This window comes from Hirundo rustica, chromosome 3, assembly GCF_015227805.2.
Source record: "Hirundo rustica isolate bHirRus1 chromosome 3, bHirRus1.pri.v3, whole genome shotgun sequence".
Taxonomy (NCBI): domain Eukaryota; kingdom Metazoa; phylum Chordata; class Aves; order Passeriformes; family Hirundinidae; genus Hirundo; species Hirundo rustica.
In genome coordinates this window covers 38,165,098-38,186,592 of record NC_053452.1, presented here as the reverse complement: position 1 = coordinate 38,186,592, position 21,495 = coordinate 38,165,098, and the positions used below count along the sequence as shown (strand labels likewise).

The following is a 21,495-nucleotide window of genomic DNA, read 5'->3' as shown; positions in this document are numbered from 1 at the left end:
CAGCATGACACAGTACAAGTAAAACCTTTGCTGCTAACAGGGACAGGCTTTAGCCTGCCTAGTCTTTTATCTACATATAGAAGTTACCATACCATTTACGACATGCCTTGGTTTTAGACCAGTTCAACAGAGTAGCAGCATAGAATAGCTCCAGCATTACTCACTCTATTCACTTCTTTTAAGCCTCCTCTGTTTATGGACCAGTTCCAAAAAGTCTCTCCAAACTATGTTTCTCAGACTTCAAGACCCAGAGGAAAAAACACCCGCAGCTATCCACAGAGATAACCAGACAACATTAACTTGAATGTTCTCATTTAAAAACCTCCAATAATGCAAAGCTCCTTAAAATTTTTCTCTTTGCCTTCTAAAAAAGCCCCAATAATTTATGTTTTCTTACCCTGTGGAGCTCCACACCAAAATAACGAACCAGATTAGGGTGTTTGATGCCTTCAAAAATCTTCAGTTCATCAGCTGTTTCTTTGATGGTTTTGTGATCATTAGGTTGAAATCTTATCTGAAAGAAAGATTTGTCATTATTTTGCTGCTACTTTAAATTAATAAGGAACAAAAAAAAAAAAAAAAAACCACCAAAAACCACCAAACAACCCATCCTAAACTCAAACACAACAAAAAGCTGTTTTTGTTAGATAGCATCATCGCACAAAAAGCCCTGAAATACCCCTCTCCATCCCCAGACTGAAACAAATAAAGAACAGTAAGCTGTTTCAGGGAAATCACCTACAACTATGATGACTTATAAACTTTCTAAGAGCAAAAATGATGTTACTTTAATGTGCCAATACACTCACAATATATATGTGCACATATATATGTCTTTTGTGCTTCCCTTCTAGCTTAAGTGAGGTAGACAGACACAACACAGGAGAATCTGAAAGCAATGTCAGAGAGCTATCATTCAAAAAAGAGTTTTTGTCAGTACTTCATCACCAGAGAGTCTAAGGGATCTCTTTGGGGGGTTGATTCACTGAGAACGAGGCAGCTGCAAGGAAAAGTTGTGGCATGGAACAAATACAATCAAAGATTTTGATGAAGGAAACAGGTTTTCGCCCACAATATGCTGTGATGGACTGTTCAATGAGGAAAAACATTATCAGGTGTCCTGAAAAACTAATTTAAAACTTCTAACCATGCAAAGATAAGCAAGATGAATAGCAAGTTATGGAAGATGCTACTTTTACTTTCCTTTTGGAAAGGGAATGAAATCTTGAAATCAGAGAACAAAGTCTAACAAATGCTCTGGAAGGGAGGTATGATCAAAAACAATGCAAGTGAAAAAACCAAGAAAATTTGGAAATGAACTGATTACAAATGGACTGAGATGAAATGAGGGCCAGTGAAAAGGACCAAAACTTGCCAAAATTAATTCAAGTCCTGAAATCAGGGAAGAAATACAAATAAAGCAACAGGAGAAGAATTGATAAGAAGTGCAGAGAAATGGACCGAAGCTTGCCCAATTAATCATCATTGAAATCACAAGATTTCATTCCCTTTCCTACATTGTTAGAAAACAGAAGCTTCATTAATTGAGTGCAGGACAACTACTAAAGAAATAAATGCACATATATTGCCTTCAGCTGCTAAGATGTTATGATTGTTACGTTCTGTGTAACAATTCCAGGATACAGTTTGTCCTCAAGCAGTGGTAAAATTAAATATATGAAGATTACAAAAAAGTGACAAATGATATTCAAGTCTTTTACATATTCTCTAATGCACTGTTGCAATACTATATATTTGTAGTAAAGCTTGTCCACTGTTATTTGAAGTAATTTTAATGACACTGTGGTTGAGGTAATATAGTGTGAAGAAATCTTGGTGCAAGGGCAGGGGAATGCAGTGTTCTTAACCAGTTAAAAAAAAAAAAAAAAATCAATAAATCTATCTTCTCCCAAGTTATTCTTAAAGAATTCCATAAAACCCTTTTATTTGGAAGTGCAAACAGTTTTCATTCAAGCCCAGTGAAATAAACATCTGTCAAACAAGATCTATTTATGAGCTTACTTGGGCTTCTGCTGAAGAGCACACACATGCTAATCTGTAAACAGCACCTGCATCTAGAGAGCAACTCTGAATTACAGAAACAGGGTGCAGCTGATGGGGTGGGGGGGGGAAATGTTATTTCACCAGGAGAAAAAAAAACTAACAGCCACAAAATCTCAAGTGTTGCTATTAGTCAGTGACTGAGTATGGTACAAGAAGTTAAGCACAAGCTCAGTCTTGCTTTTCTACACCTTGGAGATCACATACATATTGTGTGTGTGTCTGTAAGAACTGGCTCATAAAAAGTAACCGCTGCAACATCCAATGGCTGTCACAGTAACTGCCGTGAACAGTTAATGCTTCGCAGTTGTCTAAAGATGCAGAAATGCATTAAAACTAAACAGTAACTTAAAAGAAAAACAACCACGGAGTGCTGTGGAGGGAACAGATCTCGACGCCTACACAGCTTTACTTACTTCTATCCTGAAAACTAGATTTTCTGTACCCACCAAGTTAGTCAGCAGTTTTGTGACTCAACCTAGCTCACACTACGGGAGAAGCTGAACAACATCTGATGTCACACTTCCTATCTTTTGCTCTAAGGAATGAAGAAAAAAGTAATAAAATGTGAGAGGAAACAGTGCAAGGTAAAATATAAATTTCTGTACAGTCTTCATTAATCTTTCAAAATTATATAAAATCTCTTAATGGAAGTTCACATATATTAAGCATTCATTTAAATTCACAACCATCCTATGAGAGCAGTAAAAAACACATTATCTGTTTTACATAGGTTTAAATTGAAAGTATAAACTGAAAAGCAACGTGAGGAAAAAGTGCTAAGGGGTAGCTGTGGCTACATGAAGAAACAATCTGTCTTCCCATCCTTCCCCCGTTAGCTAACAGCAGTGTGCAGAAACCCTCAATGCCTCCTATATCATCCACACTTGTTTTAGAAGTAAAACAAGGGCAGCAGTGATTCTTGTATTCACAGTACTCACTTCCTTCATAGCCATCAGCTCTCCAGTGTCAACACTGATACAGGTATAGACCTTCCCATACTGGCCTTCACCTGCAAAGTTAGAGAAAGGAAAATTCAGTACACCGCCTTCAAGCAACAGGTACATCAACTGCAATGAGGAAACAACACTGCTTTTCACCTTTCTTTTAATTTAAAACTCTAAGTAGCTTTTAACTGTAACAATACCACATTCACAGCCCTGAATTCAAGCTGAATAAAAGGAAAAACATTAATCGGTTGACTGAAAGAAAACTTCTAAAGAACAAAGATTTTCCCCCCAAAATCCCAAATCAGAGAGTAAAATATGATCATATAGGGAAAATAGTGAGATTGGTGAATTAAATCCCAGAGTTCCAAGTAATTTCCACTTATATATCTGGTTCTTCCAAATGTAGAACTTGAACATTTTATAGGGCTAAACACATACCATAAACACAAGGTCCTAGCTAAGTAATCATCCTAACCAGGTATTTCTTCATGTTTCCTGTTATTTGATCAATGAAAACTTCAGTAACCTTCTACATTAAGAAAATCCTAGCTGCAACAGTATTTTGTATTTTAACTTTTTGATTTCAGAAAAGCTGACAATACCTATGCAGAGACTGAAGATTTTTTAAAGACAAATCTTTGATCTCCTTCACAAATACTAAGTTTGGTATTTTAGCTAGATAAATGAAAGTATAAAGGTCATACCAATTTTGTTTCCTCTCTGCCACTTGAAAGTCACTTTCCTCAAACCTACGTGCATGACGTTATCATAAGATTTGGGTGTGTCACAAACTTGGCCAATGATGTTTTTTCTTCTCATCTCTCTGTATCTCCTTTCTTCAAACAACTGAACAGACTTTTGAACAGCTTCCATCGGGGCTTGCTTAGAAGCAGTGTCTAAAAAGAGTGATGAACAATTTCCGTGATTGAGAAACATTTTGTAATATTTTGATATCACATGAAGTAACCAGAGTTAAAAAAAAAACCACTATTTTGTGAGTCTAATTAAGATGTAGGAAAAGTGCAAGACATTTTAACAATCACATATGAAACTATTACTTATGAATCACATACAAAACTAAGGTAAAATGAGAACAGTGGTACTTTCCTAATCATCTCTTACTTGACTCAAGGAGATCACATTTATGAAACACAACACAATTGTTTGCATTTGAGCTGTAACTATCCTCTGATAGCAGAAATATGTTAGAGTCATAAAATCACCAAGGAAAGGAGGACAGGTAAGGTTTTGTTCTTGAGAAATAGCAGAGGTTTCTTGAAAGACCCATGGCATCTGTTATTTCAAAGATTTAGAGGTATTAGAAACTTCAGCTCTCAAGCCTTATCATGAAACAGCATCCTAGTGACTGAGACCAAAGAGATCTCAGGGCAGTGTTAGTTCATCCCCTCCTAGTAAAGTACAAAAATGATACACCTGTCACTGCTGACAGCAGTAGCCTAACCTGTTCCTGGCAGTCTCCAAAGGATGGAGATGATACTCCCCAACTATATATCCTACTCCTCTACCCATAATTAATACTTAATAACCCTACTTCCTCTATACTAAACATGCCTTGCTGTAGTTTTAAACTAAAATATTTATTTTATTCATGGTGGACAGTAAAACCAGTTCCCATTTACAGCAATCTTCTAGAAATTTTCAAGTTTTCCCTCACTCTTCTTTCTTAGTTAAACAAACTCAAATTCCTTCAGTATTTATGTTCAAGCTTCTAGATTTCAATTTGTAATTTGTAATTCTTCTTGTGTTCTGTGTAAGACACATAAGGAGACCAGTTTCCAATGTGACAGAAATGTTTTTCTCATGTTTCATGAGGTTCTACCCTCACACTCACGTTTGCCACAATACATGTAAACAAGCTTCATGTATTGATCCGTACAGTACAAGAGTGTCTGATGTAATCAACTTCCTTTCAGTTTCATGAAAATCAGTAGTAAGAGAAAGGAAGGGGCCCCACAACAGCCTTAAATTTAGGAAACAGTGTGGGATCACGCACTATTAGACGCCCAAAATAAGAAAATCCCACACTGGGGAGAGGTCTTGGGAAGTGAGGAAGTGCTTCCTACTGTCGTAATTGGAACAGCAAACTTCTGCAATTTCTATATAGCAACAAATTAACTCAATTTTGTAGAACACTGGTAGTAACTTTCAGAAACTGAAAAGAATTAACTTTTATAACGTTTAATTACTCCTACCTCAAAAAGTACACCTTGTGATTCTGTTAGCAATATCCCATACCTGCAATCAGGGTTTTATTTTTTCCCCTTCCTGTGTATAAAGCTGTGAAAACCTTTTCCCAATCCACAATAAAATCCAACCTTTCAGAACAGCACTGGTCTAACAGACCTTACTTTAGAGTGACTCCCAAACACCTACCTTTGGTCTGGTTGATTAACGTTCTGAGCTCCCAGCTCCGCCGGGACGAACCACTGGAATCTCCTTTTGGATACAACGGCTCTAGAGAAATAACAGTGTGAGCACAAAAGTAGCTTTATCTCATATTAAAGATTATGTCACTATTTTCGGCAGAAGCTGAGATCTTACATATAGGACTAATACACCCTACATGTAGAGCAACATATGCTCTTGAAATCAAAATCGATTTTTCTTTAGAAAACATATTATAAAATAGAATTTCATTTATATAGAAACAGAGATCTCCTTCCAAAATTTAGGGAAGCACTTCAAGCCAGGGCACTCAGAATCAAATATGCAAGATATCTGTAGGAAAACAATTTTCTAAGGTTCATTAGAATAAGATTTGTATTCATTCCAACCTAAGCCACCTTCCTTTTCATATAAATTTTAAAAAAAAAATTGAAAAAGCATGAGGCAGACAATATTTTCAACATCTGCTTAAAAACTAAAAAAGATGAAACAAATCTCCCACACATATCAATATAAATTCTTAAAGCATTTCTCTCTATGAAATCCAGTGTGGATGACCACAATATCAACTCTATTTTGCCTCAGATTTTGTACTTCCTTTTAATTTGTACAATCAATCTTTCAAGGGATTTGTTGCAGTAGATACCACATATACAGGCGCTGGGGAAACCTGAAGGAGAAGCCCTGACCAGGACATCAAGTCACACATCCTGTCCCTTCTTGCAGGATTCAAACAACAGCAAGTTTTGTAATACAAATACTGCAGGGATAAAGAACTGGACAGAAAACACTTCACTGTCCTGATGGATCCAGTTCATACCTCATTAACAGTGTTTCGAAATTTACTATCAAATGGGGTATATACTTCTGAAATCATATTGCTAATTTCATTTTGAACACTGGAACTTAGTAAAGCACCAGGAAATCCCTTCAGTTATAATTCGGAAACAATATGAATGGCAAGAGAACAGTGGATATATCTGAGAACAAAAGGACTTCCTCTGACGATATAACCCCACAAGTTAAAAATTCAAGATTTTTGAATGCAACAAGGTGAAAAAAGTATTTGGAAAGGTTAAGAACTGGGAACAGAGAGAAATATGTTAATGACATAAAGCATCTGCACATTCAGGTCACAATTTGTTACTGTGACAATCACCTTCTCGCTCTTCAGTGGGACTGGAGTGACGACTAAGGGATCTGAACTGCAACTCAGCTGCTATTGAAGCAAGTCGATCATTTTCAGGGACACTGGAACCCCTGTTAAAAAGAGCCATCACACTAATTAACTTGTCATTAGTATTTATTTAGTGCAACGCTAATTTAACTGCCGTTTCTAAGAGACAGAACCTCTGAAGCCTAGGATATGAACCATGAAAGCAACATGAAAGAAAAACTGATGTCAAAAGAAACAGAAAACCCTCTCCATGCTTTTTCCATCAAATGAAGACATTTTAGATGATTTTAGCTATGCTGCTCTATGAAAAAACCCTAAGCTTCCAGAGCATAAACTACTTCAGACTGTTTCTTGCCTATAGCAACAGAATCCATTTTCATGACTTGTAACCTACTACTAAGACAGCTGCTGCAGGATGCAGCGTGTGCCAGGATTGGATATGCAATCAGAAGTGATTCAGCTGGGTGACAACGTGAGCCACATCATCAGATGAAAGGTAATAACTGAATTCATATGTGCTTAGTGCACTGCAAATACAGTCACAGTCCATAGTCATTAAGTCTGAACTAGTGGAAAGAAACATAAGCTGGTTGACAGGAAGGACGCTGTTAAACAACAGCAGCCTGATCCCTTAGAGGCCCCAGTTCTCACAGCACAGAGTGCAATCAGATGTCTCAGAGTAAGAGCCAGATGAAAAAAAAGGCTGAAAACAAGAAAGGAAAACAATATTAAGAGAAGCAAGACTTAAATTCTTAGGTCTTCAGGCACCTTCCTCCAGCCCCAGACAACAATTAAGCCACTCATTTTAGAGCTGTAAATTCCTTGCTGAAGTCTTTCTACACACTTTTGGAAAAGGCTCCCCTTCAATTTTTAAAGTTTGATGGGGAAGAATTGTGACTGATGTCCCCTTAAACATAATGCTTTAGAGCTATGAGCTAAATGTTACTGAAAAGTGAACAAAATTGTTAAATCCTTCACTGGAACCTAACAACTACAAAAAGATGAAAGATACCTTGCATCACAAGGTACACACACCTATGAGAGGACTACCAGTCCTATAGTTGTTTCCAAAATGTACCTGAGTATTATCTAAAAATAGTTAAACCAAACAAAAAAAAAAAAAAAAACACACCACCAAACCACACAAACACCACTACGACAGACAACCTATTCCCATGCAAATATTCTCCATACAATGTTTGCTTTGCACTTCCTACTACTGCCCAAGCAGATTTTTCTTAGTTTGAGCAGGAACCGACACTAAACTAGAGAAAATCCTCATTATTCTTCAGGAAGTTGAGGTCTTAATGAGCAAGAAGCCTAAGGGGGCTCTCAGCATACACAGAGCAACTATTCACAATGCACAAAATGCTTAAAAATGAGCAAAGCTACACCACCTCTAAAAGGAGGCAGCAGCTGAATGGGCCAAAGCACCATAGCTTTGAATGCAGGTGCCTAAACCCCATTTCAGGCACCCACACCTTTTATTGATCCAGAAAGTCTGTACATTATTAGGCAAAAACTATAGTAAAGGAGAATGCTTGATAATTTTTGGCTCCAGCTCTGGATAAATAACAAAATTATGAATAATAACCACAGTTAGCTCAGAAATTAACCATCCATAAAGGTTATAAACGTAAACCTAGTGTAACTGTATAAATATCAGAAAGCTCAAGGTATACAACCAGATATTTGTTATTTGGATTTTAATTTCTAGTTATATTATATTGTTTTGGTTTGGTTTTTTTTTTTTTTCTTTTGATTGTTGTTAAGAAAAACTTCACTAGAACTATGGTGGCATTTGTGCACTATGCACTGCCTAGTTCAAGAATTGATTTACAAAGTTCCTACATTCAACTTTTCATAGATATTTAATGCTTATAATCATGTCTTAAATGTCTAAAGAGTTTCTGCAAAGCGTACAAAGTTTCCGTCTTTGTGCTATTCCGGCACTGGACTCCACATTTTGCCAAACCACAAAAAAAAACTTCATTGATCCAAAAGACTCCATTTCTCTTCTGGAGCACAAATAAACGAAATTCATAATTAGGACTGCAATGCATCAAAGTTTGCAATTTTCTTTTAACTATACTAAAGCCAAAAAAAAAAAAAAAAAAAATTGTAGAAATAAATTACATTGTAGTATTTTGCTTTCCTCAATAAACACAATCCCTAAAAATAACCCTGCAGCCTTCAGAATTCTGTCTCTGCTTCCATAATTTTTTTCTTCAAATTATGCCTACCTCATACAGGGTATTAAACGCTACTTAAAAATCCTGATTAAAAAAAAACAAGATCATGGGATATTTTATGAACAACCACCAGAAAAATGGTTTCAGAAAAAAAGCTGAGAACTCTAAGAAAAATACAAGTCTTTGAAAAACACCAATTATCCATCCCACTGTCAGTTATAAAGCTGCCAGAACCTCTCAGTGAAAATTCTCTAGAATGTTACTTACTTGAAAGGGCTATTCAAATGCTGAAGACTACTGCCTACTCTCTTTTTTGTGAGGGGGATTAAAACAGAGGCATGAAGAATAAACAATGTCGATGTTTGAATGACAAAAATTTCAACACGTATTTTCAACCAAAAACAAGGCCTAAATTCACAAGCTATACATCTGGTGGCTACTGTAAGAGGTGCAAGTCACATCCTGCAATAAAATAAACTGAAAAAACTTGCAGAAAAGATTGCATATAAAAAGTAGCTATTTACTTCCCTCTTAACAGCTTAACGCATGCTCTTGCCGTGCATCTGATAGCAAATCAAACTAGGATGGTCTGCTGGCTCACAACTAAAAATTATTTGCTACAAAACAATTCATAATCCAGTTATATCCAAGCTTGCTTTGGTCACCATCAATCTCTTGTTCCTTCATCACCTATTTTTCCCTATCAGCTGTGTGATGCAGTCAGATATGTGCATCCATTCATATGAATTTCTATCCCAAAGAACTTTAAGTACCCTGCAACAGAAATAAGAATCCTAAAACCTATTTTTAAACCCTAAGGTAACGCCACTGTGTTAAGAGCAGGCTTTTCACAGTCAGGAGTGCAGGGGAAAAAAAAGATAAAAAGGTTGGGAGATACGTCAGTGGTCTGATTGTAATATGGAAAGAAGAAATACCAGCAGTCTGAAATTATAACAGCCAATTCAAAGGTCAAAAAACAAGAAAAATACTAACATAGGTCTGTCAAAAAAAAAGTTACTTGTGATGATACAGAAGCGGTTTCTGTTACATATCCTGATACAGGAAGAGTTTCTTTCATATTAAATTTATTCTGCACCACCCTAAGAAGCCAAAGAGGTAGCATGAAATGATTTAAAAAAAAATCCTCATGTGTTTAATTTTGCATTTGCCACTATACAGTATTTCAAAATATTTATGACGGACAATAACAACACCAAACCTGTTAGCTAACATGAAAAAAATAAAAATTCTTGCACTTAGCTGTATCTTGCAGTTTTCTTAGTGGACATGATTCCGTGATTCTAAGTGTTAGTTATCAGTACTAATTATTTGCTAAAGTTATACCAATGAGCTGACTGGCATTGTTCATTGCATGGACATTTTACTGAGCAAACCTGCCATCTACAGCAGAACTTGACGCTTTAACTACCACACTGTTCAGGCATTTCGACTCTGAAAGCGCCAACTTCACCAACTTCTAGGACCCGCGATTTTGCTCAAGTCGAACATGAATGAAGGAGCCAGCGGAAGACACGATGGGAGGGAGGAGCGTGGCGCAAGCCACCTATTAGGATGTATGTGGGAACAGTTATGTGGGTGATGCAGGGAGGATGAGTCTGCTACTTCACGGAGCGCAGCTACCTGGTCTCATTTGCGCTGCTGAGAGGTTTGGGCTGGCCTGAGTCGCTCCCCACGGGAGCGGGGCGACTCACAGCAACGCTGCCGTGGCTCCGCGCATCGCAAGGGACGCTCCGCGTGCTGTGGCAAGAAGAAAAACTTCAGGAAAACAGTTTAAAAAAAAAAATGTATGGAGTTGAAAGTTTGTTTTAGAAACAAAATATTCAAGTGGGTATAATGATGCCTGACTTTAGAAGTTTTTCAATTGCATAAAGGTTTTTATGTGGAGTAACGCTGGGTCTCAGAAGCTTTGTGGCTGCCAATGTATACAGTAATAATGATAAACCTCAAAAAAAAAATCTTAAAATCTTTAGACTACTACTAGTTTCTGCCAAAGCTAAGTGGCTTCTGAAAAAAAATGTCAACTGTAGAGTTTCTCACTGTCACCATATTCTTGAAAAACAGGGCCCTTTGTGTAAAATTATGCATGGCAATGTTTACTTCAAAATTTTTTTAAATTATTTTTGCAATAATTCTCCTGTCAACTGTTTCAAAGGCAGGAAAAAAGATCCACTGTTTTAAGCTTATTCACAGCAGGTTGGTAATGATGCAGAAATGCCACCATATTTCAGAATGCTACACTTTTAAGTTCTATGTATGTAAATTACAGAAAGCACTGCCACAGGAACTTAGGCAGGCATTCAAAGGAAATGTGGAAGGAAATAAAAGTCTTGCTAATGAGTGGTTTTCACTGAATTAAAGCTTTTTGCATTCAAACACTGGTTTCAGGAAAGATAAACGGGATAAGAATGACTTCAAAGTGAGAACACATGCACCAACAGAAAAGGGGGAGGGCAAGCAGCAAGAAATGGAAACTTGTATTGTCCTTAAAAGCACATCAATAAAACCTACATCACTTATATGCCAATTTTTTCTATTTGCTTTGCTCTCAAAGGGAAAGAAAAAGTGTTCCACTTACTGACATTCAGCATAGCCAAAAGAGTATAAAACAGTTTAAAATGCTGTATTAATGTTCAATACCTGAAGCCTTCAGGCGTGGGGATGATGAGATGAGGATTTGGTGGATCGCTATGGCACCGAGGCACTTTTACAGGACGGGGACTGTTTCGATGAACAGCTGCAAACATAAAAACAGATCACATTTACTCAGATGTCAGAAAAACCCTCTTCAGGGCCTTTTCAAGACACAAAATTAAAATAAATTCCTATTTACAGAGTTAAGTGTGAATTGGTATATATTTTCTTATCCTTTAAGAAAAATACATACTATTCCAACTTTAAATAAATCAATTGGTATGTATTAATACTTTTCATATTTTTGTATTACTTAACTCATCCATAAAATAATGAAAATTCTCCAGATAGTTAAAGACCAACAATTAGAAAACATGCACATACTTTATAAAAACTTCATTTTTCTACTTCACAGATTAATCTTACTGCAAAATAAATATTAACCAAATAATAATGAGGAAACCAAAGAGCAATATTATGTTCCTTTCCATAAGAATTAAGCTTTTTCAGACAACAATGTAAAGCAAATTAAGCTGTGGAAAAAACCCACATATGACAGTTTTACCCAAACTAATGCCCCTCCATGACAGTTTGTCCCAAGGAAGTGGCACAAATGGACAGGATAAACCCTAAATGAGTAATCGCTGTCTTTATGCCTAACTAACTCAGTGCCTCCAAGAGCAGTCTGTACCACCTGTCCTCAACTCCTCCTTAAATACTAAGAACAATACTGTGGCAGTCACATCCCAAGACAGCTGGCTGTGCACCAAGCCATGAGCCAGTACTCTTCTACCAGGCTAGGTTACTCTCAGGGAGCTGAGTCTCTGCCTTGTTTCCTCCACTAGGGCAAGCAAAAGATGGCAGGGCCAGGTGTTGGTCGTCCTGCTGTAATTGGCAAGTAAGCTAGCAGGAGACCCAGAAGGTGGATCCTAACCCACCCAGTTAGACACCAGCTGTTTCACAGAACAGAAAGACAGGATAAAACACCAGGAAATACACAGCTATGTGTCTAGAGGCAGCAGCATGAACACAACTGGATCCTCAGCTTTGGGAAAAGGGATAAAGACCACAGTGGGGTTAAGTCCCTCAAAGTGGTACACAAACGTAACTAGGAAGTCTTGTTTTTCTTCTGATCAGGAGATAGGAATGGGTATCTGCAATACCTGCAATATCTGCAGCCAGGATACAGTTTATGCTCAATTTCACATGCATTAAAGTTTCAGACTGCTGTTCAACTCTGCACCTTTCATCTGCGTCACCCCCTCCCCATGCCTGAGACAAAAGCTGTCGAGCAATTTAGCGCAGTGTCTTGCATTTGAAAGAGTTTCAATAATTTGGCATCATCATGCTGGCGATTCACCTGAAACAGGCCTCACTCTCAACAACAGTACTGAAAGTGAATGTACAGGTTTTACATCACCACACAGAATTTGGCTAAATTTGATTTTAGACTCTGCTTCTTTGACTGACTTTCATTGCAAAAGGTTTGTCAGCTATAAGACTTTCTCATCAAATTTATATCAAACCAAGCTTTCCTGAAAAACTGGAAAACCTCCTCTCTGCTGGAGGCAGATTACCCTCCCCTCATGTCTTCTATCATCAAGCCTGCCCAGGACGTGGACACCAGGAGAAAGATAAAAAAGATAAAGTATTTGGAAAAGTAAACGAGTCAATGGAGCTGAGAGAATGAAGGCAGAAACAGTAGTCAGAGAGAAAGGAGTAAAAGGCACATGAAACATTATTTTCTCAAGATGCATCATCAATTATGTTGATTTCACTCTAATGATATCAACATTTATATCTATAAAGACATATTTTACATTATGCCATATTTTATATCAGAGAACTGTTTTGTACAGCCCCCATGTATAACTCGTGTGTACCTGGTAATATAAAGTCCATTAGAAGCAAAAACATCTGTGGTGCCAAAGTGGAAATACCTGCAGTGCCACAATGAAAGTTTGGGAGGAGCTATAAATGCCTTCTTAAAATTAAAATCACTTCTTTACCCAATCTTTAAACAAAGATTCCCTAAAATTTTGCAGGATTTCACAGGAAGGGCAAAATAAGAGTAAAGAATCTGTAAAGCTTTGAAATTCCTTGGGTAAAACTACCACATATTTACACTTTATCAACAGTGGTTTCACAACAATCACAAACAGATTGAAAATACTTTTATTGGTATTTCTCTCATTTTAAAAGCACTTTACTATCAAAATTCTGTAACAGCAGCAGCAAAGCACCAGAACAAACACCAGTAACTTCTGCCTTACCAAGGTACAAACCTGTAACAGGACTGTGAGGTTTTCCAATAACATGGCCAATGCACTCATTCATCAGAGCTTGTAAACTCTAGGAAAGACAAACATAAAAAGGTGTGATGCTTTGTTACAAGGTCACATGACAAAATTCACAGGAGCATTTGTTACACAATGTAACAAAATTACATTGTTCAAGTATGTAATCTGTCAGACAAGCACCATTATATTCTACCTGTTGTATTAAACTTCTGGATCCACATTAGCATTTTGACTTAATCAATTTTTTTAAAGCTAGGAAGTCTTAGTTATGTCTTGCCTCTTGTCCTTGTCAAAATTACATAATTGTAAGAACTGAACATGTCATAAAATGACATATTATAAAGAGCATTTTAAAATATAAAGGTATTGGAACTTAATGTTCATTGTTAATGTAATTAAAATCACATTTCCTGGAAAAAGCTGTAACAACCTTCTCTGCTCTCCCCTTCCAGATCCCACGAAGAAACCTAAAAAAATTGAGTGAGAATACAATGGCCTGAATCTCAAAATTAAAATCTCTAAAACAAAAAATACGAAGCCCTGCATATTAAAAGAAATACACTATCCTTATTTACCCATGAAGCTATCAAAACTTTCCTGAAAGGGACTTTAAAAGTTAAAATCACTGAACTGGGCCTCAGGCAATCTGAGCCTGTGTACTATTAGGCGTACTATTCAATGAGTATGTAATTCTGGACAAGTTATTAAATCTTCCTCTGGTTCAATTTGCTTGTCAGAACCCCAGGGATATAATGTATCTTCACAAAGTAGTAAAATTATGTTCCCTGGCAGAGCTGCTATGAAGGTCACTTCTATATGCCAGTCACTCAGTGTAGCCAAAATTTTTTCCAGAAATTCAAAAATTTAGTGAAGATCAGGAACTTCAGGGACTAAGAAAAAATGTAATTATAAAACTAAAGCACCAATGAGCGTGAGACTGGCATATTTTACCAATGCAGACTGAGCTAGAACTTGAAATGTAGAGCTGTAAATCTAGACCATCATTCTTCCATGACACGATGTAGTATCTAAGAGATCAGGATTGGCACTGCCATTTCTAGGAAAATACTGTGACCTGCACTATATAGATTAATCAAAGTGGCTTCAAATGATGACCCCCAAAACTGAAATACCGTTTAAGAAAGAAGGAAGTTCAAAAATGCTGTTAAGGTTTAGGGCTCCCCGCTTTCTTTTTCAAAGTCTGTCTCAGAAACTGTGTCAAAGCAGAAGAATTTGAGGGGCTACTTCCTAAAGCTTAAGTATCACTGTATTCTAAATACCAGCTTAACTCTGTCCTTAAGACAGACAACCCTTTTCCAGCAACACAAATGCAGGACTAACACATAATTTGCTACAGAGCTCCTGATAAAAATGCATGCGAAAAAAAAAACCCTGAACCATATATTTTGTGCATTATGCAAGACTAATGTGGTTGGCATTTCATAACACATCTTCAAATTAGTAAAAAACAAGAGGTGCTGACACTCACATTCTGCTATTTTGTGGCAACTGTGCTTTCACTTCTCTGTAGTATTGTACCAAGATCAGAGAAATTAATTCTCAGAACAGGAAAAGGAGGAAAGCAGAGCAGACAAAAAAGCCAGTTTTAGTCTACTTTTTTTCGTAATAAAAACAAAAGAAAGATGCTTTAAAGTTTGTTTCATGTTGGAAGGATTTGAAAACAAAAGTCTTTAAATGACAGTGATTTTGTGTTCATATCCACATACAAACTTTGGTTGTTGGTTAAGCCTCAGAAGCTTACATTTAGAAATTCATTATGACAACTATAAATCTCTGGAGAAAGCTGCTGTCAGCTTTCCAGGACACAAAGGGAGGTGGCCTCTCAAGGCAGTACCAGAAACTTGTCAGCAAACTGAAATCATTACTAGCAAGGGTCACAAATCTACTCTTTTCAGAATCTACCAGAGAGAAGAGATAGCAGTATCAACAGTGATATACAACAGCAATGGTTTCAGAATTGCATCCGTGTTCAGGTGTTTTATAAAAAGTATCCCTACAAAACACATACTGATAGCTTCACAACCATTTACAAAAAAACGCGAGCAGAAAAACTTATCCATACCAAGAAGTCATCTTCTGGGAGAGCAGAAATAAATGCTGGCTCAATGGCTTGAAGAAAATCAAAACCTTGAGTTGCCCACCTATGTAATAGAAAAGACAGAAAATTAAACTGTCTTTGACTAAAGCTGTTATTAAGAGTTTCAACCACATCCAAGAACAGTAAATAATAGTTATTTTTCCTCAGTGAAATACAATAAAATCCTCATTTTAAAAAAAAGAACTAATATCAAAAACATAAAAATGTTACTTTTTATGCAATTATATTTGGACGAAGACTGATTTTCACAAGGACACTGCCAAATAAGGTGAGCAGGCCATGCTATGTATCTACACCCACACACATGCTACCTTCTGGACAGTAGCGTCAACTCACTCAATTTGTTTCAGAGCAACAAGCCACTGTGATGCCTGTCTGAAGTCTCCTTTCTGAAACAAGACTGCAAGGACACTAAATATTTCCTGACGATCTGATTAGTAATGACTGGGCATCAGTGGTTTCATGGCCTAGACTGGTAAAGTAAGTCACTTGGCTGGAGTGAGTTGTGTCTTCAGCCACCTCTGTCCCCTACAGCCTCCTCTCTTTGACCTACTTGAACTAGCAGCTACAACCTACGAAACGCAAATAGAATCACAGGATATCCTGAGATGGAAAAGACACACACGGATCATCAGAATTGAACTTCTGACTCCACAAAGGGCAACACAGAAGTTAAGAGCACAGCCCAAATGGTTCTTGAACACCAGCAGGCCTGGGGCCATGACCATTTTCCTGGGGAGCTTTATCCAGTGTTTGACCACCTCCCAGTGAAGAACTTTTTTCCTAATATCCAATCTGAACTTCCCCAAATGCAGCTTTAAGCCATTTCCTCTTGTCCAGTCACCAGAGAGAAGACATGAAGAAGTTGGAGAGAGCAACTCGTTTTCCACTTCCCTAAGCTGAGCAAACCTAGTATCCTTTAGGTACTCCTCATTACATCTTGTCCTTTAGTCCTTTCACTATCTTCACCACCCTTCATTAGACCGTATTTTTATGTCCTTCTTAGACTGTGGAGCCCAAAAGTGCACAGAGTACTCGAGGTGAGGCTGCACCAATGCTAAACACAGTGGTACAATCACTCCTTCCAGCTGCTCAGACCTATTGTGCCTAAGGCATGCCGGGGTATAGTTGGCCCTTTTCACCACCCGGGCACATCGCTGACTCAAAGCTTACAGTCAATAAGAACCCCAAGGTCCCTTTCTGAAGGGCTGCATTCCTATCCCCTGGCCTCTGATCTATATGGATACCCAGAGCTACAGCATCCCAGGTGCAAAATCTGGCACTTGCCCTTGTTAAATTTCCTAAGGTTGGTTATTGTCCAGCCTTCTTAAGCTGTTACGTTTTCTCTGTATAATCTCTGTGCTCTTGAGGGAATCAATGTCTCCTCCTAATTTAGTATGGCAAACTTATTTAGTATGTACACAGCTCCTGTATCCAGGTCGCTGATAAAAACACTGAAAAAAACTGGCCCTAAATTTGAGTCCCAAGGAACACCCTAGTGGACTGGCCACCAGCCAGATGTCACTTCATCTACTCTAATTTTTTGAGCCCAACCCTTCAGCTCTGCCAAAAATTACCACAGCAGCAACAAGTTGGCTGTTACCTGGGTCGAGTGCCTCGGCCACTCTCACATTTTGTTAGGACATAATTCATCCATTTTCTGGCAAAGTTGATGTACTTGTCTCCAATTTTCTGCCTGAATTCTCCAGACATCAGACGAACAACTTCTTTATGGTACTGTAAGAAACTAAAGATTACTTTTCACATATTAATAAGAAGAACAACATCCACTGGAGTATTTGCAAGCTAACAAAACTCTACAGTATGGTAACAGTCATGTCCTATTCTTAGACAAAATTATTTTATGCAAGCAGTTGCCCATTTATAGACAAAAAATTAATCAAGAAAAGTATGATACGAAATACACTACAGTGAGAGGCAGTACTGAGCCACACTGAATTTTTCTGTGTGAATCAGGCATGTGCTGGTGTTTACCAGTATACACATCATTGAAGACACATTCTACATAAACACTTGGTTTCTTGAGATTGAATTGCAAAGTCGTGTTTATTTTTAGTTATATTCCAGTAACATTAGGGGATAAAAAGTTATCTACATGTATTTAAAAATCAAACAAATACTAGCTATTTCTTATAAGACTATCCTAAAAGTACATTAGGATGAGACACAGTCTTTAAAAAAAATTACAAAGCCCAGAGGAATCAAAAAGCAAAACAGTTAAAGCACCTGAACATAACATTTTGAATGCCCACACCCTAAGGCAAGCACTCAAAAGTTTGCACTGCATCAAAGAACCACCACAAACTCTGAAGGAATGTCTCACATTACAGTATTATGATATTCTAGGCTGAAAAACTGTGAGAAGATAAGTTAAACCACAGGGTGGCAAAGTCACCATGCTTGGAAGTATTAAAAAAATGAGTAAATATGGCCTTTTGTGAGCATGGTGGCACTCAGTTAAGGTTGGACTTGATCTTGGAGGTATTTTTCAACCTTAATGATTCTGGTATCATCTAAAATGCTGCCAAGCAGCAGAGCTTACAAGACTGTACCTGAAATCATCAAGTTCTTAAAAGCTTTTTAGATTTCCAGGCATTGCTAATTTAACAGATTTAACAGATTCATCTGATGCTTATCAATTATTCTCAAGTAAAATTTCTGAGGCAACACATTTTCTGTGATGTTCTGCTTAAACTGGGAAGTCACAGTTCATTAGAAATTACCAACTGTGAGGCCCATCTACATGAAGGACTGCAAGGGGGATTCAGAAAACAACAGACCTGTCAGGCTGAAGGTTATGAATCATCTAGTACAGGACAGCCAGGAGATTAAGCCAAATCAGCATGGGTTTGTGAAAAGCAGGTCCTACCTGACTGACCTGATCTCATTCTATGTGATGGTGAGCCACTTAGTGGATCAGAGAAAGGTTGTGGATGTCATCTACCTCTATTTTAGTAAACCTTTTGACATTGTTCTCCACAGCATTCTTCTGCAGAAGCTGGCTGCTCATGGCCTGGACAGAGATTCACTGTTTGCTGTGTAAAAAAACTGGCAGGATGGCCAGGCCTAGGAAGTGGTGGCGAGTGGTGCTACACCCTGATGGCAGCCAGTCACTACCGGGGTTCCCCAGGATTCAGTGTTGGGGCCAGTCCTGTTTTATGTCTTTATCACTGATCTGGACCAGGGGATCGAGGGCACCCTCAGTCAATTCACAAACACCAGGCTGAGTGGGAGTCTTGATCTGCTGGAGGGCAGGAAGGCCCTGCAGAGGGATCTGGACAGGCTGGATTGTTGGACCAAGGCCAATGCTGTGAGCTTCAACACGGTCAAATGCCAGGTCACAGCAATCCCATGTAGCACTACAAGCTGGGGGAAAAGCGGCTGGAAAGTTGCCTAGGGTAAAAAGACTTGAGGCTGCTGGCTGACAACTGGCTGGACATGATCCAGTGTGTGTGCCCAGGGGGCCAAGAAGGTCAATGGCACCCTGGCTTCTATCAGCAATGGTGTGGCCAGCAGGACTGGGGCAGTAATGGTATTGGGCACTACTGAGGTTGCACCTCAGATACTGGGCTCCTCACTTCAACAAAGACAGGAAGGTGTTAGAGCAAGTCCAGGGAAGGGCAACAAAACTGGAGCACAGGTCTTGTGAGGAACAGCTCAGGGAGCTAGGGTTGTTTAGCCTGGAGAAAAGGAGGCTCAGGTGCAACTTCATTGTTTTCTACAACTACCTGAAAGGAAGTTATAGTGAGATGGGTGTCAGTCTCTTCTCCCAAGTAGAAAGTGTTAGGACAAGAGAAAACAGCTTTAAATTAAGCCAGGGGAAGTTTAGATTGGATATTAGGAACAATTTCTTCACTGGAAAATGGGTCAGGCATTAGAACAGGCCACAAGAAGTGGCTGAGAACCCACCTCTGGAGGGGGTTATTTAAAAGATGTGAAGATGTAGACATGGATCAGTGGTGGACCTGGTGGTGGTGAGTTAACAGCTGGAATGGATTATCCTAAAGATCTTTTCCAACCTAAATAATTCAATAGTTCCATAAATTCTTTGTATTTCCACAGTTATCAGTTACCTTATTGCACCAATGCAAAACCAGAAATTTCAATTGGTTTTTGTTTCCTTACCTCAAACCCAAAATTGTAACCCTGAATCATGGCTTCCCGGTAGTATTGCTGCAAAGTGGCAGATTCAGATTCATCAACTTCAGCATCAAATTCAGATGTGAACATGTGATCAACTCTATCAATGGCACTGCTTATCTTATTGCATAGCTGTAACGCATCGTTCTGAGTAACAACAAAAAGGGATGGGGGGCATCAAAATATTATTTAGCCTTGTCAACTGTAGAATGTAAAGCAAACGTGAATCTAACAATTATTATTTTAAATGAAAAGGTACTATAATGCCACAAAAACAAATTCAGTCCTGGGAAAAAAAAACATTTTCCAGCAGTTGCATGAAGCATGTCTTGTAATTAACTCAAGTATTATAATAAAGTTTGCTTGCATGTGATTAACCTTAAAAACAAAGACAGCAAAAGGGTGAGCGGGGAACCAACCAAAAAAACACAAAACAAACAAAAACATCCAACCAAAAACAGACAGACAAGAAAGGAGAAAATTAGTTCTACTATCTACAACGTGACCAAGCCTTTGGTTTTATTTCCACCTTGGTATATGGACACAGCCTCTATTTAACACAGGGACTTGATACTGCCACTTAAAGCTCACAAACAAACAAACTCATCAAAGAAAACACTCCAACAAAAGCAAAACAAACAAAACCAAAAAAACTCACACCAGACACACAGAACAATCAAAGAAAGATTTAAAACCCCACACCAAATCTAAGAGAAAATAAACAGAGAGACTACCCACTTTCACATTTTTAAACACAGGAAGTTGTTTGTTGCAGATCATTGATTCTGACAGAATTTGGTTTTAGCAAATCATACACTTTTCCTTCAATTCAATATTGTTGCCACTCAAAGAGGTTTCACTCTGTTGCTATAGTAATTCATCTGCATTATGGACTTGTTTCCCAACTACACAATGCAGAAATGATTACGCCAATATAGCCCAAAAACTCATTCACAAGTCATTTGCAAAAGCAGAGTGGAAATTGCACTGAAAGTAAAGTCCATAGAGGACTACCAAATAACTTAAAATTGCAGATTATGCCATTAGCTTTGCAATCAAATACTCTTCCACTTTTTTACATATCAGGGAGCAAAGTATCATCAGTTTTGACAAATAATCTCCAAACCTGCTTACCTTTAGCTGCTGTAGAGCTTTAGCAATGATTGGTTGGCTGGATGTCTGTTCCTGGTGCAGAGATATGAGCCCTTCAATAGACTGCTGGAAAGTTTTTCTCTGACTCACAAGGTGGGCAGATTGAATGACTACAAGGAGGAGGTTATCAACCTAAAATATAAGACACCACTACTTCTTGTAAAGAAAATCCTCTTTGTAAAAATATATCCAATATCACCAGATTCCAATCACCTATTTTTTTAATTCTTATGTATGAAAGACCTCTTGTCACTATTCATGAAAATCTAAATTCACACAGAAAAGCTTGGTGCTGTCAACTCAACTCAAACTCTCATCTAGCGAG

General features: G+C 38.0%; 1 protein-coding gene across 9 annotated transcripts in view; it reads right to left on the bottom strand.

Moving 5' to 3' along the window:
* MAP3K4 (mitogen-activated protein kinase kinase kinase 4) overlaps nucleotides 1-21,495 on the bottom strand; it is a 65,394-nt gene that overhangs the window by 10,391 nt on the left and 33,508 nt on the right. For 6 of the 9 annotated variants that reach the window (XR_009207636.1, XM_040058524.2, XM_058419763.1 and 3 more), the window contains 12 exons: nucleotides 21,153-21,302; nucleotides 20,004-20,165; nucleotides 17,461-17,594; nucleotides 15,822-15,900; nucleotides 13,712-13,790; nucleotides 11,445-11,541; nucleotides 10,428-10,544; nucleotides 6,577-6,677; nucleotides 5,406-5,486; nucleotides 3,716-3,907; nucleotides 3,003-3,073; nucleotides 398-514 (listed from right to left, as the gene is read on the bottom strand). Coding sequence is in view for 8 of the 9 variants with exons in the window: in XM_040058524.2 (XP_039914458.1) it covers nucleotides 398-514; nucleotides 3,003-3,073; nucleotides 3,716-3,907; nucleotides 5,406-5,486; nucleotides 6,577-6,677; nucleotides 10,428-10,544; nucleotides 11,445-11,541; nucleotides 13,712-13,790; nucleotides 15,822-15,900; nucleotides 17,461-17,594; nucleotides 20,004-20,165; nucleotides 21,153-21,302 (1,380 nt within the window). In the remaining variant the exon portion in view is untranslated. The remainder of the gene's footprint in view (nucleotides 1-397; nucleotides 515-3,002; nucleotides 3,074-3,715; nucleotides 3,908-5,405; nucleotides 5,487-6,576; nucleotides 6,678-10,427; nucleotides 10,545-11,444; nucleotides 11,542-13,711; nucleotides 13,791-15,821; nucleotides 15,901-17,460; nucleotides 17,595-20,003; nucleotides 20,166-21,152; nucleotides 21,303-21,495) is intronic. The other 3 variants (XM_040058525.2, XM_040058526.2, XM_040058527.2) reach the window with 3 other exon arrangements.